We start from the raw sequence: 14003 nt of genomic DNA on the forward strand, positions 1-14003 counted from the left end.
TGTCCATGTTGTCTAGAACTCGCGACCCCATCCAGGCAAAAATCATAACACGCAACATGTTCCTTATACCGGTAGCAGACATCTAGCTCAAGTTGTGGTCTCCACTATCAAGAACTCTTCGAGGCCAGTCCGCACATCACTAAGCCATCAGAACTGAACTTCCCCAACTCAACCAAATCACACAAGCCGTCAAACCTAAGAGCATTGCCATATAACGCTGGTGAAACAGTACAACACCAAAAGACCAGTTACCTTTGTTGATATGCTGACCCAAAACCACCGAGCTGACCCATTTCTTCTAATCCTCCTCGACTTGCCTTCAGGTCAACATTTTCCCTTATTGGTACATGATGATCCTAAGTCAAATCTCGCTGCGGAAGACCCTAGCACAAACCACGTCGTCTGAAAACCCATAAACCGATGTATTTCCTCTAGAGCACCCCAACAATGCAACAACTGGGATACCCACTCTGAAGAGACTTTCTATGAATCTGAATATGTTTCTCTAACCTCTCTGATATTGGAATCTAGATTTAATAATGATATAAATATACCGCAAGTTCCAACACCATCCCATGAAAATCTCAGATCTTAGTCATGTACAATTCCCGAGAACCCCTCAACACTGCATTTATACCATATACCCAAGACTGATATAGCACTTGCCCATTCAATCTGATCGTCAATAGTAGACTCCCCCACTTGGCACAGAGTCATAGGGCACAACATCCGATGATCCACATTACCAACATTCATAAGCTCATACAGCACCAATCAGATACACGAACTAGTTGCATCCCACACTTAAACAACTGAAAATCTACCAACACGTTTGTGTCCTTAGTCTGGACAATACCTCGAGACAATGATCGAGCATCTATGGCCCCATCGAAGCCCATCCACAACATTACAAACCGTCGGAGCATAGTTGATACCGAGCGCGCAACATCATATACAAGTGGATGTAAAGGGATATAACATATATGCTTCAAACTTAATCAATGTTGCACGATAAGGAATGAAAGGAGTAGATCCTAATAGTTTTGTAGCCTCTCGAAGCTAAGTACAGACATTTTTGTACCGATCCGCAAGACTCTACTATACTTGCTTATGACTCGTAGCACCTATGAACCTAGAGCTCTTATACCAACTTATCACGACACCAATTTCCCACCATAGGATGTCGTGATGGAACCTAGTCTCTAAGATTAGGTAAGCCTAACACATGCTGATTTACTAACACGATTGAACTATTTAATCATTTATCATAAACCATTAATGTAAGGCCCCGTAGAATTTCGCCAAGGAATTTGAGGTTTTGTGGTACCGAGGTACCTTATGCTAAGGTCTTTATCCTCCCGATCATGCCTCCCATATATCACATGTCTAAAATGACCCACTTCTTTTACGTCTTAGGATCACGTACATGGTTCCCACATTATCAATGTGTTTTAGATAACTCTATGCCTTATTTGTTGAATCGATGATTAACCATGTCAGAGCTATTGGTGGTCACCCGCATGTCTCTTAGAATATAACCTCATGAAATGCCCTGCTCAGTACCCTGGTGGATTCATGAACATTTCCAGCTCAAACTCGGACCTCCATGTTCCTATTTGTAGTAGATCTCTAGAGAGTTGTAATTTCACACATACCAAAGAAGAAGAATCATTCCATTATCAAACATATTCTGGTAGGAAATCCTATTGTCTTATTCATTCAGTCACATCGTAGTATAAGGAGGAGGAGGGGGTTGAAGGTCGCCAAGGGTCCAATTCGGGTGTTCGACATAGAGATTTAGAGTTGAAGAAAGTGAACGGGTTATTCTTCAGATTTTCTCCATGAAGATATTATGTGAATTGATAATATAGGTAAAGTAGGTGTAGTACACATTGGGCCTTATGGAATCTTGAGAGAAATAGGCCAAACTATGAGTATGACGTTTCCCATCCTTGTCCTCTATGCACCCAGTGCTTCATGTGTCTATGTCAAAGAAGCTAGTTGGAAATCCTTTGTCTATCGTTCCGGTGAAGCCACTGAAGGTGAAGCTAATGGGTAATTAGCTTATGGGAGGTACCTAATTGTCATCCTTGTTAGATAAGTTCGAAAATTGAAATTGCCTCCGTCAAAGTACTATGGCCAAGTCTATGAGTCGAGGAGGTCACCTCGAAGGCCGAGAGTGTTGTGGAAAGAAGACAGTCTCACTTGTTTGTATAGTCAAATGGTTGTGGTTCGAAAGGTACTCTCTATGGGTTATGACTTAAAATATGTACAGTTCATATCAAGGTACCACTTTTGATAATGTAATGTCGGTTATGTTGAGATTTGTGTTATTGATATATTGTGAAGCTTTGTTGGGTTGCAGATGTGTTTTTAGGAGTGGTTTTGATGATTCTTTGGCAGGTGGTTAGGCCCAATACAGGGGAGACTCTGCTGAAATTTCTGAAAAATTTGGGGGTTAGTCAAATTTGGGGACTTGTGATGTGTGGAAGAAGAGATGAACTATGTTGGGTGGACTCTACTCCTCATTCGAGGACGAATAATCCTATGTGGGAGAGGAAGTAAGGCCCTGTAGAATTTCGCCAAGAAATTTGAGGTTCTGAAGGAGACACTGAGGAGTTGATGGAAAAGTCCTGTTTCGCGACCGCAGAACCATTCCGCGGGCCGCATACCCATCGCAGAGTCGAGCAGAAAAATAGTTGAATTTCGAAGGTTGTTTCGTGGTCCATTATGCGATCGCATACCTGTTTTGTGGTTCGCACTTTTGTTGCAGAGTTAGCACGAGTAATTTTGTTGGGCGATTTTGCGGTCCATTCTACGGCCGCATAAGTGGTGTGTGGACCGCAGACCTTTCCAGACCATTCCAGTTTTTGGCATCACTTTTGCGGCACATTTTATTGGCCGCATATCTGTTCTGCGGTCCATTCTACAACCGCAGACCTGAGTTCGGAGGGTCTATTTTCTTATTTTTATAACCCGACCCCATTTTGATAGATAGCCTTGGGGGCTCATTTTGAAGCGAATGTCTGATGATTTTATAGAGAGGTAAGAGTATTTTAGAGAGAGAAGGAGAAAATCTAGCATTCTAATCACCCATTTTGGCACCAATCTTCAAGAATCAAAGAAACGAATCACTAGATTATCATCTATCCAGGTAAGTCCTACTCCTAGGCTTTCATGCAAGAGGTTATGAGTTCAAGTATCACTACTACAAAAAAATCCTTTGGCGGCAATTATTTAGCGGCAATAAAGTAATTATCGTTAATGGATTCTTTAAGCTGAAATATTAGCGGTATATGACCATTGCAGATATTCTTTAGTGACACTAAAAACAATTGCCACTAAAAATCATTAACTGAAACCAAAATAAAATCTTCCCTCCAATATTTTGGACAAGAATTAAGCATTCCCTCCAATTAGAAAAAGAAACATTTTCCCTTCTGCCAATACGAATTTTGCCAAAAAAGGAAAAAAGATAACAAAACCTATTCCCTTTCGACATTCTCCGGCCTGCAAAATCGCGCCAGTTAACAGTCTCTGGTTAACAAAATCGTCGCGGCCTGAGACAGTCTCCGCTCTGCCACAGCTCCGACGATCTTCTTATCAAATCCCAGGTAACTTTCTCTTCTTCCCCAGGTAAATTTTGCGAAATCTGTTGTCAATGTTCTCACTCTCATCTGTCTTCCCCAAATCTGCAAAATTTTGCAAAATCTTCCCCAAATTAGCTAAGAATGAGAGCTCTGATTTACGGAGCATGAATATATCGGAGTTTAAGATAAGAAGAATTCCGTCATGACTACTAATAAATCAATATCAGTACATAAGTTACATACGTCAATGGGTTGCAACTTGAAGGCGGTATCTACTATTTGGACTTTAGGGGCATATAACGATTAATGCCGAGTTGAATTAGTCATGCTTTTGACTTTCTTGTCTTGTTGTGATGCCATATTGATTCACTACTTCCAGTATTATGGCAAATAGGTTGATATCGTTTGAACTTTCTCCCAAAATCCGTCCCCTTCATGAAAAACGGATTCAAGTTATATGTTATTTTCCTTGTTATAAATGCAAAGAAGAAAACATTACAACAATATAGATTATAGACTTCGACAACTTAAAGAAGAAAAGAGAATACCCTTAACTTAATTTGTCTGTTTGCATGTTTTCTTCAATATATATCAGATCTTCCCCAAATCTGCTCGATTATGCTCAATCATCCCTGTCAATATTCTCCCTTTCATCTATCTTCAACTTCTCTTTTCGTGAAGGTTTCAAGATTGCTGCAGAAATCATTATTCTCCTTCACTTTCTTGTCTTTATCGGTGAAAATTCTTCTTACTAGGTACCAATCTGTACTTTCTATATCAATGTTGCATACAAGAAAATCTTATTTCCTCACTTCTGGTGGTAAATTGCATATCCCCTATCACTGTTGTCTGGGTATCTGAAACTTATATTACGGCTGCAGTTTCAACTGCCTTTATCCAGTAGGTTTTTGTACCACAATGTATAGTTGCAAATCTGATCCATATGCAGTAGGTAACAATATAGTTCCTAAGTTACTAGTTGCAGCTCTTCTCATTGCTAAATAAACTAGTAGTAGTAATCTAATGACAATGATGGGATATCTTAAGTTTGCTGTTATTTGTTACTTTCAGTGTAAACAGGATCTTACGCATGGAGCAACAATCTGGATAACTTAAAGGTTTTCCATGTTATTATTCATTTACTACGCTGTAAAATACAATTAGTTGAAATGAGCTATACGATTTTCTCTGCATTCAGTCTATTCTGTTCAAGTTAGAGATCATCAAATTGAAACTATCTTCAGTAGGAAAGAAGTTCTTAACATGTAAAGGTTGTAAAAATAAAGTTAGTTGCAGCTTTTAGTTTCCTTTAACTTAGCACCACACAGATTCAAGTTGGGTAATAGCTGGATGTTACATTTGTAGCATACGTTTGGTTACTTGATTTTATTTTTGATTTTTGTACTTATAGCTTGCGGAGTTATTAAGTTAGCAAAAATTACATGATGTAAGGTCATTCCCATAGTGATCACCAAATAAAGAAGTTGATCCTAGTGTTGGATTGACTAGGTATAAACAGTTAAGCTTCCAAAAAATGAGGGAGCACAACTCCATTTTTCTTTGTCCCTTGGCCTGTTAATCCTCCATGAATTGTCTGGTTTTAGTAAGTAGGAAAACTTTTAAACACAGTGAAGCATTTTCTATAAACACTTGTGTGTTTGTTAGTTCCTATTTTTTTTGTGATGTATCTAAGTGAGCCGTCAATACTGCTGATAAACTTGCTACTTGCGCATATTTCTATTTAACACTGTTGTCAGTATGTGCAAAATTGGCATAGCAAAGCCACAAAACATCTCAATTCCCATTTTTGAAAAGAGAGCTTGTGGGTAGCCTTTCATAGTTGAAATTTATTTAGTGGGAGAAATTCTTCTCTAGTGTCTTGTAAACCGTAAGCTTAATTTGGGTAGCCTCCTGATGTTTTATATGACCAAAAGGAATTATATAGTGCAGGACTGATTCAATGAGCCTAGCATGTTACTGCATATCTTAGGATTGCTTACAAACATGGTCTGCCATAAAGTGAATTTCTAGAGGAAAAGCTACTTCATATTAATATTGACTCATCTCTGGTTTCTCAAATATCAAGTCATCAGGGGCAAAAGGAACCATGTAGGATGGCAGATCACATCGTAATATTGCCTGCATAATTGATAGAACTAATCAGCAGGATGAATGATGAGTCACAGGTACATATCATAGGAAAAAACTACATACTAGATCCTTGCTTAGTCGAGCCAGCTCCGCATTGGATAGCAATACCTGAACCAATTTCTCTGGCAACCAACATAGTCTTGCCTATACCTTGTGTTACGATATTGGACAACAAGAAGAAGATTGACACCTAAGGCTTGGAGCAGAGGAGAAGAGAGGACAAGGGGAGTTTAATAATTCGGATAAAGCTAAGGTATCAACAAATCTTTAAAACACCCCTAGTTGATTATTTTCAGTGTTCTGATTTTAGTTATGCTCAATTTTTATTTATAATTTATAAGATATTCTTTTAATATTTTAATGACATAGGCGTACCCAAGCAAATCGAAACAATAGGGCCAATCAAATGATGCCCCACACAAGAGCATCCAAGAGTATTGCTACCTTGCTGGATGAGCAGGTAAATCTATAAAATTACTACCTAAAATATTTTAAAATCCTTTTTTCACGCATATCTTACATCAATTTTATTGTATTAGGCTGTAAATGGGATAGTGCCTACACAAGCACAAATTTTCATATAAACTCATACAAAACGTAAGGATGGTAGACCACTGGATGATCATTCTATTAAGGCAATCGTAAGATTTCTTTTTTCATTAAATTTCTAAATTGTGAAATAGTTAGGGGAAAAAAACTTAAAAGCGAATAAATGAATTCCAAATTGGATTTATTGTGTATTTTATTGTTAGGAATGGTAAATGAAAGGATGAGCAATAGTGAGAGCTCTACTGACCAACCTCCTCACAGTGTTGCTTGGAAAGGCGATGTGTATTCTCAAGTATTCGAAAATGACAAAAGTGGGTATGTTCGTTGTTTAGGACTTGGTCCAACTCCTTCTGTTCTATGGGGTAGTAGGTCTTCCTTAGGAAATATTGTTGTAGATGATTCTTCTAATGAGGTTATACAAATGTTAGAACAGGAGATAGTCAAGTTAAAGGAGAAACAAAATGAAGAAATGAATATGATGAAACAAAATCAGGAGAAGATGCAATCAGAATTACTCCAAATGAGACAATTCATACACAAATATGCTCCTAATTTATCTATGACTCAAAGTAGCAATGACACCTCATGTGAACAGGTAACTCCATTACATAAGCTTTAGACATTTTTAATGAAATGTTAATCATATAAAAGTATTGTTATCTAAGATGTTAATATTTATTAGATCCCTGACGCCAACATTGGACATGAACGAGTACCACAAACATCAAGGATACCTAGTATTGCTGAAAATGCTCAACCTTCTCACGGTACTACTCATCTTTGAGTTTTCCTCATTTGATTTTTATTAATTTGTTGTTGTATTTGGGCTTACTTGAATGCTTCTTGCTTTTATATATTTCCTTTTCTCACTGTTGGTTTCCGTCTCAACAATATATACCTAGTAGTTGAAGCCTCTTCTCTGGGGCCTATCATGAGTTAAACAACATTGTGAGCACACTGGCTCGCGGAGATGTATTGCTGCATAAAATGAAGGGATTAATTTGTTAGGAAACTTATAAGAAGCATTAGGATTTAGAGGGGGATTTTCAAAAGGTGGTGTAGGGAATTCATGAAAATATAGGTTTTTAGCTGTGAGAGGGTCAAAACCATGGACACGAAACTTAGCCTTGCGAATATGAGTGGTTCCTCCAACATAGTGTACCGGGATATTATACGAGGAGATAAGCCTAGGAAGGTAGAGAAACTGGTTGAGATGACCTTGTGCTGAAAGTGACACCATTAGGACAGCCACTTAAGCATCTTGAACACCATTTTGGTCATGGTTTTTTGTGTGGTAGTTCTCAGCCATTGGGAAGGTATAGAATTTTTGCAGTTTTATGAGTGTCTGAAGCTTTCGAAGTGTCCTGAATAATATGTAGGTGAAAATGTAGATGCTCTTATAAGGATTATGTCTAATGCATGAATCCAATCACTAATACTTGCTGGCGGGCTGCTAAAATTATATCCACATAATTATACTTCTCTTATTTTACAAGCTGATGCAAAGTATACTACTTAATTAATGCAGTCACAATTAGTTTCCTTTATTTGTTTCCCTATATAAAACCACCAATAAGTGGCTATAAAAAAAGTATAACCTCAATTCTCTATGCTATGAATTTGTGTAGAAAAAAAGTGTTGTATGCTTACAATTCAAATATATCATAGTATATGTTTATATCCAGCTTCTTAATTTTCTGTTTGAGAACTCTTGTGCCAAAGGAGACTGAAGAGCCAAGATTGAATTGATTACAAACCTTTTCCACATGTTGCTGGGCAGGCTCTTCACAACAGGTATCATTAAAAACACAAATATGTTATTTACAACTACTCCTATGCTACGTTCTGAGTCAAGTCTTTCCTCCGAATCATTGTAAAAAACAAATATATCTTTTACAAGCCTGAGCACTAAAGCAGTATCATTATTATTTTGTGGTCCTCAGTACCACTATCTTAAGAATCTGCTATCAGTCTGTATTTATTCTTTGAGTTTGAGGTTGCAGAATGAATTCATCAAAATTCTTTTTATCAGACAAAATAATATTTCATTATTTATGGGAGCAAAATCTAGTCAAGGAGCAGACATAATAGACTGCATTTTCATAGTTCTGTGCATTTTGAACAGTTGCAGTAGCTTGCTCCATTATTTGGTAAGATACCCGTGCCTTGTCTAGTTGTTCTCACCAATTATTTGCTTTTTAAAAAAAAAAAATTGAGACACCAACTTGGCAATATAAAATCATCTCAAGTTAACATGTTAGGTGGTGCTTTAGTCTTGTAAATTATCTTCCATGATTCACCGGAATTTTCTACAGCATTTTGTAACAAGAGCTGATAGGAAATTACATCAATTTTATACTTCTACACTATAGAATCTTCCATAGATCCATATATCTATAACATGAGATATTTCAGTTAATTTAAGAAAATGATTAACAATCGTGTTGAGAGGATTAATTTGCTGTTTCACCAGGTTCATTTGGAATTTAAACTGATGGCTTAATATTTTTAAGGTTCACAAAATTCAGAATTATCTGATAAGTGATGATACATATGCTTTAAAGAGTCTTACCCAGGGAATTCTGCTGCATATGAGTGAGCTTTGAATTCCTGTTGTACAGGGGCCAATGTTATCTTAAGGAAAGATAGTAGTAAGTGGTTATCACATGCACAAATGAAAGGAGAAATACTTGTATGGAATGTGAGTTGTCTTAGAGGCTATTGCAGAAATGACATCCCAATTGCACACAATGACTTGTTTATGAATTGTGACAGTGATTGAATCTTCAAGATGTTTTTTCACATTGTATTTTATCTTCTGACACAGTTATTTTATAATTTCAGATCATACGGTTTGATGTTCGATAATTTAGCAGGTGGGAGATTTCAAAATGATGAAAAGTTGCGGAAATCATTTGAATACCATTATTCGTCTGAATTAGTTATATAATGACATTAGCTATTTAGTTCAAACAATGTAAGTTTAGTTACTATGCCATCAATATTAGTACTTCCTTATGTTTGTTAAGATTTAATGAGATATATTATGTTTCTTTTGAATTAATATTAATATATTTTCTTATTTGGGTCATATTATGGATGAATGTAGTAACTATTATTAATGGTGGCTACACTATTGCTATTACCGCTTGTGACTTTTAGCGCAAATTTAGTTGGATATACCAGCTATATAAATGGACGATAAAGGGGCAAATTAAGATGTTTTCACAAGGGATATTGCAGCCGTTATAATTACTGTAAAATAATTACCGTTAGAGATATTGACTTTTAGCGGCAATTTAGTTAAACATATTAGCCACTAAAATGGATGCTAAAACGACAAACTAAGATGTTTTCAGAAGGGATACTATGCCCATTTTAATTGCCACAAAATAATTGCCGTTAAAGATGCGAACTTTTAGTTATTTTTAATTTAGCGGATATAAAAATGGATACTAAAGGAGTGTAATTAATCGATATGGATTGGATTTAGTAGCCATTATAATTGCCACAAACAATTGTCGTTAAAGATGTGAACTTCTAGCGGCAATTATTTTGACTTTAGCGTCTATAAAGATGGATGCTAAAGGAGTATAATTAGCCGTTATGGACTGGATTTAGTATCCATTATAATTGCCGTAAACAATTGTCGTTAAAGATAATAATATTTAGCGACAATAAACCATATTTTACCTGCTTTTGTAAAAATAGCCGCTAAAGGCTTTGCCGACCCTGCTTCAACGGCGAAACACTAATGGCCGGTAAAAGATATAGTGGCTATTGTTATTGCCGCTAAAGCCGTTTTGTATTGCCGCTAAAGTCCATTTTTGTTGTAGTGTATATTGTGGGGATGAAAATAGGCCATGCATGTGACAATAGGTTGTAGTATGTGGGGTTAATGAACCATTTTGGGTAGTTTCTTGTTGAAATTGGTTGAGGGAGGAAGGGATTACCATTGTAGAGCCTTGTAGTCTATTTTGCATACTAGGTGTTTAACAAAATTCCTAAGAGAGTTACATCATGGGAATCCATCTAATTATTATTCGATTTTCGTTATCTTCATATAGATTGATGTTACTAGAAGTGTTGGGACGTTGTAGTAACTTAAGGAAAGCTCAAGCAAGGTATGTTGGCTAAACTTTTCTGTTACATATTGTCACCAAAACTGATATAACACATGACCATGTAACCTGATCATCGCTAGTAGACTCCCCCACTTGGCGCGAAGCCATTGGACATTACACGATGATCCACAATACCAACCTTCATAGCTCATACAACACCAATCATTAGATACCTCAAATCATATACTAAGCGCATTCCCATCCTCGTGATAGTCAAGCCCGTTTCATCAAGTGCCTTTAATGACAATATGTACCTTTCTCTGAATAGAAGTCCCATACAAAACACATAGTCTCTAATACCACCAACTATCCTCAAATCAACATCCTCTCATGACCCTACCACAATCACGACGACTAGGCAATCGATTAAATCTTCCCAAGATTGTACTCACCAACCCGATACCAGAACCCGCTGCACCCCGCACGTGAACAATTAAAAGATATATCAATACATCCCCGTTCTCAGTCTGGAAAACACGTTGAGACAATGATCGAGCATCCATGGTCCCCTCTTGTAGCCCATCCGTAGCATCACAAACTGTCGGTGTGTAACTGATATCGAGTGCGCAATATCGTATACGAGTGGATGCAAGGGAATGTAAGATATGTGCTTAAAGATGAATCAATACACACAATAAGGAATGATAGAAGTAGAATTTCTTAATAGTTCCATAGCCTCTCGAAGATAAGTACAGACGTCTCCGTACCGATCCGCAAGACACTACTTAACTTGCTTATGACTCGTAGCACCTATGAACCTAGAGCTCCAATACTAACTTGTCACTACCCAAAATCTCACCTTATGAATCGTGATGGCACCTAGTCTCTAAGACTAGGTAAACTTAAACACATGAGGAGATCTAACAGAGATAACCAACTTAACTATATAAAACTTAAACTGATAAATAAAATAACATAACTAAAACTGAATAAATGTATACAATCCAGGACCGGTAGTATAGAGTCATAAGCTCTACTGACATACACTAGAATTTCTAAATACAATACTATTCCAACAGGAAGATAAACAACAGTAAAGTTAATATCCGAAGGTGACTCTGAGGACTGCGAACGTCAAGCATGTACACCTTGAAGTCTCCAGCCGCACAGACGGAACTCTCAAAAATAACACGATCAGAAGTACCTGGATCTGCACAAAAGTGTGAAGAAGCATAGCATGAGTACACCACAGCGGTACCAAGTATCAAGACTAACCTTGGTGGAGTAGTGACGAGGTAAGTCGACATACTCACTAGACATAAAACATGTGCAAGATATTAACATAAAGCTAGCAATGGAAAGAATCAATGTAAAGCTAACAACGTAAAGATTATTAATATAAAACCAATAAGGAATAATAGAAACACAATTGGCAACAAGACGTAAACGAGTAATGAAGGAGCAACATATTCAGAACACAGATGAAATATGAATGAACTCAATTAAGGAAACATATGACAATTCAAGTAATCAAATTGTTCCCAACACATGACTTACAACAAGAATTACCCCGAGGCACCACACCTCGTAACCATAAATCATGAGCCACAATTCCAAATCTTATACATATGGCACCTCGTACGCACAATAATAATCACTTTCGCATGGCAAGGCCCACATGCTACCATGTACATATATAGTATCCATGTCAAATATCAATAAAAATATTTGAGAGATATATTTAAATACAATAAAACATAATAACAATCTTGAATAAAGTAAAGCGTCAAATGCGATAATGGGTTTATTCAAGAAACTAAGTAAAGCAAAATAAAGTATAATTTATACAAATCAGAGTATCAAATGAGTTTATTTTGGAAATCAATAGGGTAAAGGAAAATAACGTTTTTAAAATAAGTAAAACATCAGATAAGTTAACGAAATAAATATAGAATTTGCTAAAGTAAAGCGTGATTAGAATTTTAAATAAAGTAAAACATCAAATAGGGTGATGCGTTTAATTTGAGAACCCAAATAAAGTAAAGTGTGATAATCACTTAAAATAGTAAAGCACTAAGTGAGATAACGAGTTCTATCTTAAGAGACACATAAAATAAAGCATGTTAATAATACTTTTATTTAAAAATGTTATGTTACCAACAAGTCAACAGAATATGAGATAATGACTCTATGCAAGTAAATTCATCTTGATAATCAATTCACCAAGTAAGAACGGAGGCACCAATTGCTACATTGAAGAAAGACAACAAATCACATAGAATGCATGACTTACACAAGAAGTCACAATTGTCCTTACACAAGAATAACAACAAATAACCAATAACAAACTAAATACAAGTGAAATGATTTAAGGAAAAAAAAACAATAACCATTCAATCAACGGGTCGTTCCAACATAGAATGTACAATAAGAATCACAACCGAGGTACCACACCTCGTAATCACATTTCAAAAGTCACAATCACAATCTTTCTTATATCGCCGTGTGAGCCTTGCTTTTATTTTTAAATATATTTTTCCCAAAATAGCTATACGCGCTTTAGCCCCCTTATCTCACCGCGTGGCTTCAAGTAATTCCCTACTAGCAACACGCGTATAAATATCACCTTATCTCATCGCATGCACATCAACTCCTATCCTTATACCGCCGCATGCGCATCAATATTACAACACAATAATCAACTCGCACCACACGTGCCCTTATGCCACAACATTGCCAAAATCAACAATACCAATATTACCATAACATAGCCCACGACTCAACCACAATGTGTACAAGAATCTCAAAAATAACAAAATGAATGAGAAACAACTCAACAAGGAAGGATGTCCCAATAAAAAACACTTGAACCACAATGTGTTAATAACTATCACAACTACAACCTCAATAACTCAACAATGAAGGTATTCCCGTGAAATGTCAACTTCCAATTCAGGTGTGTAACATAAGTTTAGCAATGAAGGGGATAGCATGAAATAGCAACTGTGACTAAATGCATGAGATTAACTGAACAATGGGGAGGATATCATGTAACAACAACAACAAATAAATGCATATAAGAGTAACTTTGACAATGAAAATTAGAACATGTAATAACAACTGCAATTAAGGCATGTAAGGATATAATTGGCAATGAAAGATAGAGCAAATAATATAATAACTTCAATTAAGTGCTTATACGTAACCTAAGAATCTAAACTAGTAAAATATCACATATATGCCCGTGTACACACTGTCACCTCGTGTACACGTCTTCCACATAATTCAAATAGCACAATCAAACCCAAATCCTAAGGGGTAGTTTCCCACAAACAAAGTTAGGCAAGATACTTACCTCAATTAGACAAATTAACACTCAAAATAGCTTTTCTTTTAAAATTCACCTCCGCTCGGCTCAAATCTAGCCAAAAATGACTCAATGTTAATAAACAATGCAAGAAAAACTAATTCCGATCAATAGAGTTAAGATCTTTAACTAAAATCTAAAAGTCAACAAAAAAGTCAATCCCGGGCCCCCACCTCGGAACCCGACAAAGCTCATCAATTCCGATAATCCATTTGATTATGAGTCCAACCATACTAATATCACTTAAATCCTACTCTGAATCAGTGTTCAAAATCCAATTAT

The 14003-nt window shown here is 36.5% G+C and overlaps 1 protein-coding gene across 32 annotated transcripts; it reads left to right on the top strand.

Moving 5' to 3' along the window:
- Nucleotides 1-3378: 3378 nt before the first annotated feature.
- Nucleotides 3379-9381, top strand: LOC104091799 (uncharacterized). 32 transcript variants are annotated; one of them, XR_011408507.1, is made up of 10 exons: nucleotides 3384-3614; nucleotides 4272-4708; nucleotides 5677-5776; nucleotides 5880-5994; nucleotides 6111-6201; nucleotides 6281-6382; nucleotides 6494-6885; nucleotides 6973-7057; nucleotides 7997-8084; nucleotides 9135-9381. XR_011408507.1 is itself a non-coding variant. In XM_070177293.1 (7 exons), the coding sequence occupies exons 5-7, from the start codon at nucleotides 6496-6498 to the stop codon at nucleotides 8032-8034; spliced, it is 513 nt and encodes a 170-aa protein (XP_070033394.1). In that variant the 5' UTR covers nucleotides 3383-3614; nucleotides 4272-5994; nucleotides 6111-6201; nucleotides 6281-6382; nucleotides 6494-6495; the 3' UTR covers nucleotides 8035-9381. The 32 variants fall into 32 exon arrangements, 2 of the variants coding, with proteins under 2 accessions (XP_070033394.1, XP_070033395.1); XR_011408498.1 differs by having other exon boundaries at nucleotides 4272-4345; nucleotides 4662-4708; nucleotides 5677-5994; XR_011408508.1 differs by having other exon boundaries at nucleotides 4272-4345.
- Nucleotides 9382-14003: the final 4622 nt, after the last annotated feature.

The sequence above is a fragment of the Nicotiana tomentosiformis genome, chromosome 6, assembly GCF_000390325.3.
Source record: "Nicotiana tomentosiformis chromosome 6, ASM39032v3, whole genome shotgun sequence".
NCBI classification, from domain to species: Eukaryota; Viridiplantae; Streptophyta; class Magnoliopsida; order Solanales; family Solanaceae; genus Nicotiana; species Nicotiana tomentosiformis.